General features: G+C 42.8%; 1 protein-coding gene across 18 annotated transcripts in view; it reads right to left on the bottom strand.

Annotated features, from left to right (window-relative positions):
- Window positions 1-7,024: 7,024 nt before the first annotated feature.
- Window positions 7,025-17,641, bottom strand: part of WDFY3 (WD repeat and FYVE domain containing 3) — a 273,205-nt gene continuing 262,588 nt past the window's right edge. For all 18 annotated transcript variants that reach the window (XM_072755759.1, XM_072755760.1, XM_072755764.1 and 15 more), the window contains 4 exons: window positions 15,349-15,672; window positions 14,662-14,773; window positions 14,087-14,284; window positions 7,025-10,427 (listed from right to left, as the gene is read on the bottom strand). In XM_072755759.1, coding sequence (XP_072611860.1) covers window positions 10,304-10,427; window positions 14,087-14,284; window positions 14,662-14,773; window positions 15,349-15,672 — 758 coding nt within the window. In that variant the 3' untranslated portion in view covers window positions 7,025-10,303. The remainder of the gene's footprint in view (window positions 10,428-14,086; window positions 14,285-14,661; window positions 14,774-15,348; window positions 15,673-17,641) is intronic.

Raw genomic sequence — 17,641 nt, 5'->3', positions numbered from 1 at the left:
GCCACGCTGCGAAGGAGGAAGATGAAAATCCGCGTCAGGCGCCCCGGAGCAAAGGCAGGCAGGCAAGTGGGCAGAGACATGCTTGCAGAGGACCAAGATCCAGCCCGTCGGGCGGGGCGGAAACTGCCTGTAGAAGAGAACTTTCGGGTAAGGCCTTGTGTTATACAGAACTTAGAAGAACGTGCATTCAAGTCATATCCAAGAGGCGATGGCGAAATCACAGAATGATACGAATGATCGCAGAGCTAAGGAAACATGCGAAGACCGTGTCATTCTTACCGAACCGCAGACGGTGAGGAGTGGAAGGACCAGTTGAGGACTGAGGTACAGAGAGCTGCATGCGGGCCAGCCCCTGGTCTCTGCTAGCAAGTCCCTGGAGAGGGGAGTCATGGCATCTTTCTACCCTCAAGGCCCAGTGGGGGCGGTGCCCGCAGGAACTCAGAAGCTCCCTTTGGAGAAGGCAGAGTGCGTCCATGTGGGTGCACCCGAATTTGAGCCAGACGCATGCTTGATGGCGCTGCTTTGGTAGCTGTGTTTCCTTCCTTTTGGCAGAATCAGCTGCAGAGCCAGACTGTGAGGATTCTTCACTTTATAACCAAAGACTCCTTAGGTTGACCTTTGTTCTACAGTTTGTTTCTAATGAGGTTGCAAAAAAGTGGAATAGAAATACCACTTAGGGCATAGATTTTGTTTGCAATTTGGAGTAGTGTTTGGGGACAAATTAATAAGTTGTCCTTTTTTTTTTTTTAAAAGATTTTATTTATTTGAGAGAAATAGTGACAGAGATAGTGAGAGAGAGCAAGAGCAGGGAGGAGAGGGAGAAGCAGGCTCCCTGCTGAGCAACGAGTTAGACTCAAGGCTTGATCCCGGGTCCCCGGGATCATGACCTGAGCCTAAGGCAGATGCTTAACCAACTGAGCCACCCAGGCGCCCCAAGTTGTTTGTCTTTAAATAACTGTCCTCAAAATAAAATAAAATAAAATAAAATAAAATAAATAAATAACTATCCTCTGCTCTCAACTGCAGCTTGCACCTTTCTTTTGTAGAGCAGGAAGTGTGACAGCAGAAGGCCAACACTGAAGTCCTAGTGTTTTATTTTCCCAATAAAGTAAGCATGATTATGTATGGATGATACTGAAAAAAAAATCCTAAGTACATTTTCACTGCACTCACTCAAAACAAACAAACAAACAAACAAACAAACAAACAAACAAACAAGAAAATGCAAACCGGGAACTGTTTATAAAGAGCGTTGGCCTGGGAGTCAGAGCTGAGGGGTGGAGATGAGAAGGATACTCAACACCAGCACAGCTTGCAGACCAGACACCTCTCTCAATCCTTTCCCTCTTGCATTAAATCAGGGTCTGAGCAGGTGATTTCTACGGCCTCTTCCCACACTTAACATTCTGGCTGCTGTGTAGCAGACTGAAGATGAACCACCTACCACTGGCTTTATTTGGGCCTTTAGAAATGTTTTAACAGGGCAGCCCCGGCGGCTCAGCGGTTTAGCACCGCCTTGGCCCAGGGCCTTATCCTGGAGTCCCGCTATCGAGTCCCACGTCCCGCTACCTGCATGGAGCCTGCTTCTCCTCTGCCTGTGTCTCTGCCTCTTTCTCTCTGTGTCTGTCATGAATAAATAAATAAAATCTTTAAAAAAAAAAAAAAGAAATGTTTTAACACATTCCTTTTATGTTCCTATTTCCACATTGACACAATATATTGAGAACATACATGTCAGGCACGACATGTCCCACATCTATAAATTTGATTTAATTCTTGCAACAATTCTCTGGGGGCAGGCATCATGATACAGAATTTACACGTGAGGAAACTCAAATGCAGAGTGATAGCCCCCTTCACAGCTAGTGGTAGAACGGGCACTGAACCCCGGACCAACTCTGGCTCCATGCTCCTCACCGGTGTATTACACTAGGTAGAAATGTACCTAACATGAGAATAGTCCTTACTGACAGGTTTTTTACTTGATCATAATTTGAAAGTCTTGACTAAAAGAACTAAGAAAAGGACACACAAACTCCCAACACTTCAGAAACTCACTCTTGGTCTCTGTTCTGCTTTGAGCCGTGGAGGTGGTATTCCCATAGTGGGGTGTGGCTGCCAGGTGCTGGGTGGCGGAGCCTGGTCTTGTACTTGGCAGGTTTCCGTGGGAGCCCAGTTGGAAGGCCCAGGCCTATGATTAGGAACCCGGTTCCCAAATGGGACTGCACATACGCTTCTTTACAATTTGAGTAGTGTCCTCACACATCTCCTTGGACCGGTGCTTCTGAAAGTTTGGTTCACAGAGCCCTGGGAGTTCTGAGTGCCTTTTGGGGGTCTGCCAGAGAAGATTATTTTCATGATAATACTAAAACACTGTTGGCACTATTTGTACCGAACTGAGGTGCAGAAGCAATGGTGAGTAAAAATGCTGGAATTTACACATTAATCAAGCTGGAATCCACACACCAAACTGCTGGTAGGATCATGATATTCCTTATCTCAAGCACTTGCTATAAAAAGAAAGTGCCCATTTCACTTAAGAATGTCTTGGGGTGGGGGCCTGCGTGGATGGCTCAGTTGGTTAAGTGTCTGCCTTCACCTCAGGTCGTGGTTCCAGGGTCCTGGGATCGAGTCCCGCATCAAGCCTGCTTCTCCCCCTCCCTCTGCCATTCTCCCACCCCGCAGTCCCTGCTTGTGCTCTCTGGCTCTATCGCTCTCTCTCTCTCTCTAAAAAAAAAAAAAAAAAAAAAAAAAAAACTAAAAAAAAAGCAGTAAAAATTGCTTTTATTGAATCTTGAAATTTAAGTTGTGTGACACAAAATGAGAAGTACCATCCACAATTATAGGCATCCTCTGGAACACATCTCCTGTGGTTAAGAGGGGACTGCTATACACCAGCTAGCCTTGACAGTATCATTGACCATCTTCCCCCACCCCCACCACCAAATATCTCTGGAACCAGTGAATATGTCATGGGACATGGCAAAAAGAACCTTGTAAATATGATTAAGGATAAGGAATTTTACAGAGGGAGATTAGACATGCTTACCCAGATGGGCCCAATTTAATCACACAGGCCCTTAAAAACAAGAAATTTCTCTACTTAAAGTCGGAGATGAGGGATGCCTGGGTGGCTAGATGAGCATCTGTCTTCAGCTCAGGATGTGGTTCCGGGATCACAGCATTGAGTCTTGCATCGGGCTCCTTGTGGGGAGCCTGTTTGTCCCTCTGCCTCTGTCTCTGCCTCTTTCTCTGTCTCCCATTAATGAATGAATGAATGAATGAATGAACAAACAAATAATAAACAAACAAATAAATAAATAAATAAATAAGTAAATAAATAAATAAATAAAGAGATGTGTGGAGGAAGAAGGCAGTAGAGAAATGACTTCAGATGGGGAAGTCAGATTTTAGATAAATTTTGAGTATGAGAAGGATGCAGTGTACCACTTGCTGGCTCTCAGACATAGGGCCCAAGTCCAAGGAAGAGAGAGGCTTTCAGGGGCTATAGGTACTAGTAACTTCCCAGAGCCATCAGATACGAGCCCAACCAGCTGACATTTTTATTTCAGCCTTGTAAGACCCTGAACAGAGAAACTGGCAGAGACCACCAGGGCTTCTCAATTCCAGAACTGTGAGTTAATATATTTATGTCTTAGGAGCAAAATTTGTGTTCATTTCTTATAGTAGCAATAGAAAACACACAGTAGAAGGTACCATCACAAATCAATGCTTGAAGATGTTCTGTAACATGAATACCAATCCTTCAATGCTATGTGGATGCCTAATACCTTATATTTTAAGTCAGGACCTCCAAAACATACATTTAAATGTCATGGAGATATATGAATCCATTTTTGCAGAAGAGAAAAGACAGAAATTTAATGTTGTATGTGTAGAAAGGAGAGATTTGAAAATATTTTTGAGTATATTTCATGAAACTTGACAGTCAAACCAGAAAACATGGCAACATCCCAACTCATCTTCCAAGTTACTGCATTTTCAGTGTACTTAGTACTTATTGAAAGAATAAACTAACCTAAAATATTAAAAAAAACAAAAAAACAAAAAAACCAAAACCAAATGGGAAGTACCCATAAGGCACCCCCATCCTGAAGTACAATGTTGGCCTTGAAGAAAAGTACTGTGTTAATTGAATTGTGAGTTGAACTAGCTGCTTTTCTCACTGTACGCCATGTTTACATCAAAGAACTGACAAATTGTGGTTCTTTGGCAAAGATGTTCTTGAAATTAAGAAAGAGAACCTATTGCTTCAAAGAAAACAGCAAACTATTTATTGGCAGTGATAAAATTTTAGGTTTTAAGCAAAAATTCTACTAGAAAACCTTGTATCTATCACTCTTTGGCTTAGAATTTCCTGAAACTGCAGGTGATAGTTGATGTTATATATAATTTTTAATATATATATTTTGTACATTTTGTTTTTTGTTTTTTTTTAATTTTTATTTATTTATGATAGTCACAGAGAGAGGCAGAGACATAGGCAGAGGGAGAAGCAGGCTCCATGCACTGGGAGTCCGACGTGGGATTCGATCCCGGGTCTCCAGGATCGCGCCCTGGGCCAAAGACAGGCGCTAAACTGCTGCGCCACCCAGGGATCCATAATATATATATTTTGAAATGAAATATGTCAACACTTGGAAGATCTATACACACTTCAGTTATAGTAGTGACATACTGCATTACTCTGTCAGTGAATCAGTATTGTCTAAATGACCAGCACGTGGGGCACCTGGGGGGCTCAGGTCATGATCCCAGGGTCCTGGGATCAAGTCCCACATTGGGCTCCCTGTGTGGAGCCTGCTTCTCCTCTGCCCATGCCTCTGCCTCTCTCTCTCTGTCTCTCATGAACAAATAAATAAAATCTTAAAAAGACCAGTGCATGCTATAAATTATGCCTGGGTGAATGATGGATTCACAGTGTAAGATTATCAAAAGTTCATGGGTGTAGTTCCAGATGCTATACAGTAATCAAACTTTAACAAACTATTATTTTAAGAAAACCCCAATAATCTGGATATGCTATTAAAATACCGCTCCCCCCCCCACTTCCAACCACATACCTGTGTTAAGCTGGATTTTCCTCATATGCTTCCACCAAAATGAAGTATCCCCAACTGGAATGTAGAAGCAGACACAAGAGTCCACCTGTGTTCGATTAAGACAGACATTAAAGAGATTTGCAGAATTAAAACAATTCTACTCTTCATTAATTTTTTTGGGTGTGTAAGGTTTTTTCCCCCATTGAAATATATAATTGATGTTAATATATGATTATTTTATCATTGTTATTTTTAAATGAATTAACATATCTTTTAAAAAATCTGTTTTGATTTCTAATACAATGACTATTGATAGATGCAAACCACATAAACAGAAGCGTTGGGGTCCTTGATAGTTTTTAAGGACCAAAGGTTCTAAAACCAGAAAGTTGAGGAAGCGCTATCTTAACCCCTCCCTGCTCCTGGCGGGCATGGCCACAGGAAAACCTGACGCATTGAGTGGCTTCAACAGAGGCTTCTCGAGCTTCTCAGGTTCACAAGCTGCGGGTGCCTGCAACCTCTGGCTCTCAACTCCTATTTCAGGGCTCCCCGAAACACCGCGCTGGCTCTCAGTGTGGTAGTTCGGCTTGCTGCCATTTCTAGCAAAAGTCAAAAGGAACAATTAATAAAAAAGAGCTTTGCAGTGTGTGGGGAAGGTGAGAATAGCAATAAAGAAGACTAAGCCAAAAAAAAAAAAAAGAGAGAGAGAGAAGAAAAAGACTAAGCCAATGCTAGATCAATTCCATCGGCCTGCTTCTTCTCTGAGAGGTGCAGAGGGAATTTTATTGAAGATGAGAAGCAAATGGCAAGAGACTTAGTGATCATTTGTCTGTTTGTTCTTTAAAGCCTTAAAAAATTTCAGCAATGCCCCATCCTTGACTGCATCTCTGAGGTCACTAGAATAGTATTGCACTATTCTAAAGAATAGTGGGAATGACTAGAGAAATGGGAATGACCCTGTTTTCTCTCTTACTTTGTTGTGTTGTTGAAGAAATGGCTGTTTGTTGTCTTAGAAGTTCTTGGCATTCCTCTATCTTTGCCTCCAAAGGGAGTTGCACTGAGGTGGGATTTGCAACAAGCCCAATATCCTCAATATTGGGACTCTGCTGTTCAATCTTGTATTAACTGGAATTTTGTTAGTATCTTTAGAAAGAGGAAAACTAAAGTTGCTAAAGCAGCTTAAGTAAGTTTACAGTGTGTTTTCTACTCAGAAGGCAGTTTTACAACTAAATAAGCTAGTAAGACAGTAAGAATGGATTTGTGAGTTTCTTAACTCTCAGATTGAAGACCCAAATGGAAAGACTAGCATAGGAGCACCTGGGTGGCTCAGTGGTTGAGTGCCTGCCTTCGGCTCAGGGCAGGATCCCGGGGTTCTGGGATCGAGTCCCACATTGGGCTCCTTGTGGGGAGCCTGCTTCTCCCTCTGCCTGTGTCTCTCTCTCTCTCTGTCTCTCATGAATAAATAAAATCTTAAAAAAAAAAAAAAAAGACTAGCTTGGGACAGTAACATGCTGTGCTTCCAGAAAAGGGGTAGGCTACCAAAATATTCCTGATGTGAATACGGCAGGGGTAGGAGATAGATGATTTACTGTTGCATACTTTTCACAATGTGATGGATAGAGACTAAGGCTCTGTAAAAAAGACCCCAAACCACACTATGTAGGCTTTGTCCATGGGTCCATTGGAGTTTGCAGGCATGTCTCAAAGTCACCTGCTGCTTCCCGCAGCTGTCCACACACACTCATCAAACCCAGGAAGCCAGCATGATCGGGAAGCTTGATGCAGAAAGCATTTAAAGATGGATCAAACAAGAGCTTGAACCAGACCCTAACAGCCAACATTTCTTTAAGCAGGAGCTCCTGGAAGGTATATTCACAGCTAGAAAAGAACTACAAAGTTTAGGGAACTTTTTGCCTTCTGTTTTGTTTTTCCTTCTCTGAATAAACTGGCTTAAAAACAACTTTTTTTCTTTGGGTGGTAAATAGTAGGTATTTATTTGAAATGAAAAAAAAAAGTACCTGGACTATTGCATTTAATCATGTATTGTAATTGTGTTACTCTACCTTTTTGCATCAGAGACAGATATACAATGAACATTCAGTTATCACAGATTGCACACTAGATAGTAATTCTTCAGGCCTTTTACATAACCACCAAAGAACAGATATTGGATTCTGCAGTATAGTACAAACGTCCACAATCAATCCAGTCTTAGCCAGTATCTTCAGTTTACTTCTGTTGCTGTACAAATAATTGGCCATTACTAGGGCTTACAAGTTAATAACAGGACAAAAAAAATATACATTGCACTGACACAAAAAGTCAGCTGTGTTAATAGTCATGCAACAAGTAACCAAACTTGCTGAAATTAAAAATACTTTCTAAAAACAGTTTTAACAGCATAAATATTTTATACACAGTTCATTTACCAAAACAAAATGTATTTAAATGATACAAAGCAAAAATAAGTTTCTACCAACTTTATACATAAGAAAGTGCAAAATAACTTATCTAGAGTGTTTTGCTATTATCCAGACGGATGGCTGCTATGGGCAGCTATTTTCCCCTTCGGAAGCATGACATTACGGTTGCACGCTACACACAAATGTTAGAATAAGTGGATGAATGAACAAAGGAACTACAAAGATCAGGCAGGAGCCCTGTGAGGTACTCTCAGAGAAAGAATACAGACCACACAAAGGTGGATGTACATGCTGAGAAAATATGTTGGTAAACAAATTTACATGGAACATAGAAAAACATCCAGAGAAACAATTAGTTTATGTTTGTGAATGTACTTGCATGTGTGAGTGATTTGTGATTTCTACATTAGAAAGCAAAAAGAAAAGAAATCCCACTGAATAAAAACAGTTGCCCACAGCACCAGCTGCCAGAGGAAATACTATCATGAGGGTTTTGGTTTCCACCTTCTAGTTATGGAAGTTGTGTTGGAAAGTTTAAAAGTGTTCATCCCAATAAACTTCATATTACATAGAGGAATAACCTTTAAGTAACTACATACACACATTCATATATTCAAGTCTTTAAAGAACACCTCTGCTATTGGGTTTGGGGTAAACATGGTTCGTAGACACAAGGAGGACGCTTCTTTTAAAAAGTGTAGAATAACACTGCTACAACTCATCTATAGGGCCGGACAAGGGCAAAGCCCACGATTATGTGATAGCACAATTCCTGCCACTGTTGAACATCCAGCATTATTTATTAGAATTGGAGTAAGATGGTGGGTGGGGGTGGGGGAGGGGTGGGGAGTTAAGACACAGGAAGGAAAACAGAACACAACTGTTCTTCAAGTTAAAGTATTAATGCCAATAATCCTTTTATTAACAAGTGTATTTGAACTTTTAGAAATGGAGGTGTATTAATCAATTTTGATATGTAATCATAAATAGACTGTAGGCTCAAACCTAGGTAAATAAAGGGTTAAATTTAGTGAGCATAAGGCACTAAAGCAGCCTTTATATTTCTCTTGGAGACCTAGTTATCAGGAAGAACAAATTTGTTCTTAAGCTGGTTTCAGCCCATTAGGTACAAGGTTACTATTGTACCAATGCCTATTTTTGAATGCATGTGCATATATGTGCATTTTAGTGCATAAGTGTGCCTGTCACCAGGGCCTAAAGATGAAAAGTTGGGAAAGCCAAAGCCGCTGTCCTTGTATGATACCTCCATGAGGGCGTGAAGGCCTGTCCTTCCTTGCTTGGGCCATAAATAATTCTCCTTTTTTTCAAATCACAGGGCTTTTAGAATTGTTCATAATATTATCACTAAATATCTGAAAATGTTAAAATCTAGATTAATTGTTTCATTTGTTTTTTTATATATATGTATATATATATATATGTACATAACACACATTTAAAAAAAATCCCACCACCAAAGCCTTTTTTCTGTAAACTAAACTTCTCTCTTAGCCCCAACCAGCTTTAGTCTCCCTAGATTTGTGTGTTCTGTATCCAACTAGTAGAACAAATTAAATAACTAATTATTAAAATACTGTAATTATATTCATAGCAAAAACAAAAAAATAGACATTGATACAGTATAAATCTCACTGTTTTCAGGTAGATGGCATTAAATGGTAAAGATTAATTATAAGCAGTTCTGACATGATCCAGTTTTACAAGATTTATATGTTAATTCTGTACACTTTTTTCATTTTTTTACCTTTTTTTGAAAATAAGATATAGTAGAACATTAGTGTCCCCAAAGACACATACTTATTATGTTCTATGCAAGAGAAGCTAATGTGGGTTACATGCAAGTATATTTCCATTAGATGAGGCAGGGCTGTCTCCTGCATCGCATCGATCACCTGACCGCCACACTCTGCAACACTAAAAGGGACGCTGTGGCCACATGGCAGTCCAGATATGAGTTTACGAAGGGCCTTAGGACACTGGAACAACACCGAGGTGGCGCGTAGCCAGGTGTAAGTCGCCCAGCTATTTGCAGGGTATCTTGTGGCAGGACGCATAGTCTCCCACACTGTTTCCTAAAGTAAAGAAGGTCCACATTGTTTTGGTTACTAGCCTAGTTTAAGTGGAGATACTGTGGGCAACTTGAAAGAAAGCACACTGGGCACACAGGCTGGGCTGGGAAGGGGGGAGAAAAGACCACAGATTATGTCTTTGAGGATTTAAAAAACATATTTATAATTAATTTGTGAGAGGTGTCAGACAAACCGTAAGTAGTTCACTGAGTTAGTGGTTTAGTTTGAAGTCTCATGTTACAGACAGTTAAGTCCTTATTTAGAAAAGAAAAGGCCTTTATACCTATTTACAATATACACAGTTACTTGCAAAGAAGTCAGATTTACAACCATTTTCTAAAAGCCTTTTTGTTTTGTTGGTGGTGGTTTTTCCAAATAAGGATGAGTAGATCTATAAAAATGAGACGCAAGAAAAGCCAGTTAATTAGTGAGGATTTTCTCTTGGAGACAGCTACTGGTAACAGGGAGAGTGGGATACTGGAGAAGTCGCTCCTGGGAACCACCTGCCGCTCTTCTCGCGCTGCTCCCCCCCCGGAAGGTGTCCGCCCCCTGACTGCACTCTACACCCGCTTCTTCGCTGATCCCTCGGAATCCAACGCTCCAAACACGCTGTATGAAGAGAGGCAGAAACGGAGACTTGCTTCGATGCCTCCCGAGCTGTGAGCCGTGACGGGGGAATCGGGAAGGGGGTCTACAGACTGCAGTCTGCCACCAGCCTGTGGGATCTTCAACAATTCCGAGGCCCATCCTCTGAACCCCTCTCGTGCTGGAGGTTGTAGTAACAGTTCTGACACACACGCACCGGGGATGAGATCTTCAAGCGTTTGATTTCTGACTGAAACCGACTGCACCTAGAGGGAAGGCAACATCAGGTAGTTACAGGTCATCTCCACGTTTGATCACTGGGCCCACTGGGCCGAGAAACACAAACTGAAAAACTCCGCGGGGGATCCCTGGGTGGCGCAGCGGATTGGCGCCTGCCTTTGGCCCAGGGCGCGATCCTGGAGACCCGGGATCGAATCCCGCATCGGGCTTCCGGTGCATGAAGCCTGCTTTTCCCTCTGCCTATGTCTCTGCCTCTCTCTCTCTCTCTCTCTCTCTGTGTGACTATCATAAATTAAAAAAAAAACAACAACAAAAAAAAAAAAACAAAAAAAACTCCGCAGAAAGCTTGCGCTGTCATGCCAAAGACCTGCTGGTTTGTGTCGTGTGGTTCACCCAAGATCACAAACACTACTGTATTGTTTCAGTCTATGATGAAAAGTAATATTAAATCGAGGCAAGCTATCTATTTGACTGAGAGAATTATTTTTTTATTTTTATATATTTATTTAGGTGTATATTATTTATTAATACATTTATTAAGGCCAGGTTTATTTATTTATTAAGGCCAGGTTTTCCTACAGGATGAAGCCAAGAGTCTGAACAGCTGTGCGGGCCTGGCCCTCCTGCCCTAGAAACTTGGGAGGGATGCCAATGCCTATTTGGAGCTTAACTTTTTTCTCTTAGCAGAAGATTTACTACTAGTTTTAAAAGACTCTTTGGTCACTATCAAGTTCCTCTGGGCTTTTAAACACTGTTTGATCTAACTCCTCGGTGATTTCTTGAACAGTAGTTTGGCTTTTATGTCTGGTCCAAATGGTCTCACTTTCTGTTTATTTTGATAGAATTCCATGAAGTAGACTCTACTTTAAGAGGTGCTCAAATTCTTTAAAAAGTATTCCTCTTCCTGAAATAAAGCAGGGTGTGACCGTGGATGTGGCATTTAATCACTTTAAACTTGCCTTTTCATGAGACTGAAATGGAAAATTCTATTTTCTCCAATATTGTACCAGTAAAGGTGTCCAGAGAATAAACAAAGTGTCACTAGCCTAAGAGGCTTTTTTTTTAAAAATTTCATTTATTTATTCATGAGAGAAACACACACAGAGAGAGAGAGAGAGACACAGGCAGAGGGAGAAGCAGGCTCCATTCAGGGAGCCTGATGTGGGACTCGATCCCGGGTCTCCAGGATCATGACCTGGGCTGAAGGTGGCGCTAAACCTCTGAGCTACCCGGGTTGCCTGCCTAAGGGGTTTAAAGGGCTGTTCTTGGACTTTGAGGAGACCCTCAGGAGTGCTGACAAACTCTAGGGGCACCTGGGTGGCTCCGTTGGTTAAACGTTCAACTCTTGATTTCAGCTCAGGTCACGATCTCAGGATCATGGAATCGAGCCCTGCATCTGGCTCCATTCTCAGCGAGGAGTCTGCTTAAGATTCTCTCCCTCTCTCTGTATCCCTCCCCACAGCTCACATTCTCTCTCTTAAAAAGAAAACTATTAAAAAAAAAAAAAAAAGAGGAAGGGCTGACAAACTCTCACCAACTGAAGGGCACAAAGAATGGCAGGGTGATGCTGTGCTCTGCCAAGACAGCTCTTGCTTCTGTGTCTGCTCTATCATAATCAATCACTGGTTGGTTGGTTTTTCAAATACAGCCTCCAACTAACATCTGATAGCAATGGATAAATAATTATCTACCCTTAAACAATATTTGGAAAATTAGACACTACAAGGAACACTGTATGTGCCAGTGCATATACAGGGGTATTGACCACCCAAAATTACTAGATTACTAGGTTTTGTAGAGTGGGCTTCTTAAAGCCCAGAAACAAAAGACAGAATCCTCTGCCAGCCTCCAGGAAGTCCCAGAAGGAATGGCTGGCAGCAACATTCTGGCTACCTCATCTTGAATCAGATTTCCTAGGAAAATGGTTTAAGACATCAATCTGAAAAAACAAAAACAAAACAAAACAAAACAAAACTACCATTCTATAATAACACCTTTTACTGAAGACCTATATTGCCAGACTTTTACACTTGGTGTTTTATAACATTCACACACATGATTTCATTGTTTTCTCACTCAGCACCTCTATGAGAAGGTGTCATTATCCTCATTTTACAGGTTAAAAAAATAGACTCAGGGAGGGTCAGTAACCTGCCTGAGATGACATAATGGACAGTAACCCAGGACGTATTTGGTCAGTGTAAACCCAAGGACCACACCTTTTTCAATAAGCCAAAGCCTGCAAGACCACAGTAACTGGCTGAAAAACAACTATATGGTTCATGCTTTCTGTGAATGTATCTCTATAGTTAAGCAATGTGAGCACTGAAGACCATTGCCTATGGGACCCTTTCCATTATCTGCCATGAAAAGTGTGGACTGTACATGCATGTTGGGGATCCCAGCATATGAGAGAGATGGCATCCAAGTCAATGGTGAGGGGACTACTGACTTCTCATATAAGGAAAATAAAAAAGATCCTCACCACACACCATGCTACCAAATAAATTCCAAGTGTATTTGGACCTGAAGACCTAAGCGTGAAAGACAAAACCCTGAATGTTGTAAAAGGAAAGAAAAAAGGCTGTCTTTAATGATCTCAGGACAGGGAAAGATTTCTTAAGCCAGAAAAAAGAAAATCACAAAAAGTAATAAATGTGACTACATCATTAAAAACATGTCTGTCGGAAAAAACATATATAAAGTGAAAACATAAACCATAGACTTGGAGAAGGTATCTGCAAGATGTATATAGAAGACAACTAGAAACCAGAATAAAGAACTTTTCAAGTATGACCTAAAAGGAAAATGGGCCACGTTCTCCAAGAGGAAACTCAAACAGCCAACAAACACATGCCAATCTGTTCCACCTCGGCAGTGCTGTGAGTTACAACCACCAAGTAGTGCTGGCTCCTGCACTGGTGAAAGTGAGAATGTGTGGCAATCCCAGGTACGAGGAACGGGGACAGCCTGCTGCAGGTCATGTCGAGCAGCACTGCTGGTTTGGACAGCAATCTGGCAATACCTATTGCAGCTCACGAGTATGTTTATCTTCTGTCAGTTCCAATCTGAGGTCCCTCCTCTATGGAAACTCCAGCTCACATATTAGGAGGGCATTTATACTAAGGGTGTGTGCTGCAGCATTGTTCAGAGCACTAATCAAATGAAAAAGTCCCCTACGAGCCCATCAAAAGGGAAGCAGATAAACTCTTATAGCTTCATGCAAAAAATGTACGACAACAGTTAAAATGAAAATATTAGTTATTTACATGAATGGATTTCAAAAACCATGTTAGGTAAAAAAAAGGAAGTTCTAGAAGGTACAGACAGTTATGCTGTATTTATGTAACATGAAACAGTAACATGGTGTTGTTTATGGAGATGACCCGCACTCTAAGTAGAAGGCCAGGAGGGCAGTGACCGCGAGGGCAAGCATCCGCACAGCGTTTAACATGCAAGTACGACGGCACCGCAGCACCCTCCCGTCCTGAGTCACAGATGACCAGGTGTCTGGGAGCATCATCTCCACAACTGCGACGGGACACAGGTTATTCACAATTGTGATGAAAGAGAACAAAGAGGAAGGGAAGGCTGGGTGAGGCTGTGGCAGGGACGCCAGAGCAAATGGGAATTAACACCCCGGGCCTGACCCACGGAAACTCAAAAAGCTCACGTCCCCTCTTACTTCTGGCAGAAGAGCTGGCCACAGTTCCTGCAATGGTGCCGTCGTTCTGTCAGGGAAAACCGCACAGAGCAGCCCGAACAGCTGTCCCCGCCTTCATCCTTCACCCAGTGGTCAGCGGCGGAGCGGCCCGGCTGGTCACTCACAGACCAGCTGAACACGCGTCCTCGGCTATCACCAACGAGGATCCTGCTGTGATCCCTGCAGGGGACATGAAGGACATGGTGTCACCTTGGGGGAAGCCTCGGCACAGGCATGATCACCCCTGCGGTTCTCCGGTTTTCTGCGGGTGTTTGTGCCCTGCTGGGGTGGGGGTTGTGTGTCTGGGGAAACAAAACAGAACTGAGCCCAAATTTACACTTTCATCTCAACTCTCTGGGTCAAACCTTGCCGTCACCTCGAAAAGCAGAGATTTTAAAATCTATGCGCTGGCAGATCTCTTCCTCTGCTTTGTCTGTTCGAGCAACATCTGATACTGCAAATGCAATCTGTGTTCCCCAAACTGGTCCAGGCCGTGTGGACACGAGCTGGGCCAATGACTCAGTGAGGGGGAGCAGCTGGCAAGGTCTGGCACTCACTTGGAGACACCCAGGGCGGTGATCTCGGCCGGATGTGCGTTGTCCTTCCGATCAAAGGCCGTGTGCATAGTTAGCTTACTCCTGAACACCAGCTGCCGTTCCCACCGGTACCCTGCAGTGCAAAAGTGTGAGACATGACACTCTGAATGGGAAAAGCCGGCATCCGGTGGGGGTGCCCTCAAGAGTTAGGGTGCTAACAGAGCAGCGGTCGCTGCCTGGGCTAACGGGGAAGCAATCTATTGTAAGGCTGTTCGTGGGCCCGGTCAGAGAGCGCCCTACTTGAAAAGACAAATGCAGAGACGGGGACATGTTCAGGGTAAGAAGACAGAATGCCTCCAATTGAGAACCTAGCCGCTAACTCTCTGACAGCCAAAGCTACCTGTAAATATGGTTTCATTTATTTCTCTGTAATCAGTAACTTAACTTGTTTGTTTTCAAAAGCTTTCATGATTTATGAAAGAATGAAGTTTTTGGGTTGAAGTGAAGGTCTTTAAGAAACGCCCAACATACAGCAAACCATTGTGGGACAGGATCTCTAAGTCCATTTTATATAAGAAATTTCAAAGGCCTTCTCTGTGGGTCCCTGAGGCCACAGAGACGGGTGTAGGGAGAACTAGAGCCCACAACCTCACTCCATCAACACACCACCCACAAGGAGCAAGACACTGACACCAGATTTCAAGTTACCAGGCTTCAATCTGCTGTAATTCCGCACTTCAATGGGGCTGGGGTGAGGGTGGTTAAGGGGACCCTGCAGATGGGCTCTGGTCTGGCCCTCTGAATAGTTCACAAATATGAAGCCGTCCTTCTCATCCAGACTGAGTTGGTCGGACCAGCGCCTGGAGTCATCTGAGCCACTGTCCGTACACCAGACAGCCGCTGCTCGGCAGGAGGCCGCCCGGGGCCTGTGGCTGGTGCTGCTGGGCTGACTGGGCACGTCCTTGGGATCCTGGCTGGTGCTCTGCTCATCTGCTTCTGAATCGCTGCTGTCCTCGTCCTGGGCTTCCTGCCCTGGGTAATGCATGGGGAGAATAGAAAACACCCACACATGTTATGCTTAGACCCAGCTTTGTCCCACTGGTATTTTCCCTCTACCAGTTAAGACCCAACACACATAGCATTTTAAGCTAAGTATAACAATAATAACAACACCACCAGAATTTTCAGCTAGATTACAATAGCAAAAAGGAAAAAAAAAAAAAAAGGAATTTCTGAGTTCAAAGAATGCGTTGGCCACAATCTTGAGGTTGGCATTCATGCTCTGCAATCTGGCCAAAACTTGCCTTTGTGAATTTCTCAGTGCCTGCTGCACATTCCCTACCATGGCTCAGCTGGCCCATGCCAACTCTGTTCTCCACGAAATTCTGTTCCCCCTCATGGCCAATGCTGCACGTGCTGCTGGTCCTACAACACCCTGCTACCCCATCTCTCAAGGCACAGTGGGCATACTGCTTTTGCTCAAATCTTACCCGGTTCCTGCAGCAGAAAGTAATTCTGGGACTCCTTGAACAACAGTTGTATGCCCTGCATACTGGAATACTCACCCCAAAATATTACTTTTGGGTAATCTTTCTATAAGACAGTGGTCAGCCCCAAGCACAGTGCCTTCCATTTGGCAGTCAGTATAAATGACAAATCTAGATGAATCAATTATTGATGAAAGCTTAATCTATTGATGTGGGGTTATTCCTTTTTCCCATTGTTATTATGCATTTCCTCAACCGAACTCCCTACTCTCCTGCAAGAGTCTGACATAGAAAAAATTTGTAAGAAATAAATATATAGAATTGAAAAAACAGGAAAGCCAAGAACAAGTGTGCAAGCACCAGCTCACTATAAGTACACATTTTTTTTAGCAGGACAAATTCCTTGTACTGACACTAGTAGTCTAGCTGGCTAATTTGGGTGATTTTTTTTTTTTTTTTCATTTCAATGGCTTATGACTATGAGCTTTAAGGTCTTCACTGACAAACTGTCTTAAAAATGGCTTTCGTTTCGAGCAAACCACTGGCTTGCCTTCCCATTCATCCAGGCAACTGCCCTCGAGCCCTGCCACTCCTGTGCTGTCCAAAGTCAACCCTTCCCTGTGGGCTGCTCTCCACACCACACTGCCACTTCTTTCAAGCTCTGTCCACAATATGAATAGATAAGAGGAAAGAAGACACACCAGTATGTTTCCTTCCTGAATGTGACCTCTTCTACCTCATTATTGATCTCATCCTCTGCTGTTCTTCACTTAAACCCTTGTTAAAGGAGACTTCTCCTCGGACTGCTTAATTCAATGTCTAACACAACAGGTAACCCCCAAATACTTACTGAACTGAACTGGATTTAGGTAGAAACTATTTTCAGCTTACAAGGAGAAGTGATTTATGCCTTTCTGATAATAAGTCCTTCTTCTCATATAATCAAACTCATGCAGAATTCTCAGTGTACAAAAACTCAACAAGAAGAAACAATCTGAAGGTCAAAGTTAAAACCCTGTTCCTCTCTGGCAAGTCCATTGTACTAATTGTTCTAAATCAAAGGCGAGGAGGTAATGTCTCTGGAGATTAGCAACCCAAAGCAGATCTCAGTCTGGGTTTATGGCACTGCTTCCAATCATTCTGTATGGCAATCACCCATCTCTGTATTTCTCTGGAAAACCTTAGAGTGTTTCATAAAGAACAAGTAACAGAGTACAGAACACCAAGCTTCAGTCTGAACAAAAACCCTTTTTCAGCAGACCTATGGTGGGGATTCTGGTTGGCCTCCACAAACATGATGCCACCCTGTCATCTATACTGAGCCTGTTAAGTGATGAGCAGAACAGATGTGGGACTGAGGGCCATCTGATTTGTCTACCACTGTGCCCTCCAGATTTGCTTTGTATTTTCAGAAGTGAAAGGCCAAGCCTTTGGTTGCTAGCCTCTGGGAAGCTAGCAACTCTATTTACCATGGGATGAGGAAGCCAACCACAGACACTAGCACACCAAGTACT

The sequence above is a fragment of the Vulpes vulpes genome, chromosome 4 (assembly GCF_048418805.1).
Source record: "Vulpes vulpes isolate BD-2025 chromosome 4, VulVul3, whole genome shotgun sequence".
NCBI classification, from domain to species: domain Eukaryota; kingdom Metazoa; phylum Chordata; class Mammalia; order Carnivora; family Canidae; genus Vulpes; species Vulpes vulpes.
This window is presented reverse-complemented; position numbering and strand designations above follow the sequence as displayed.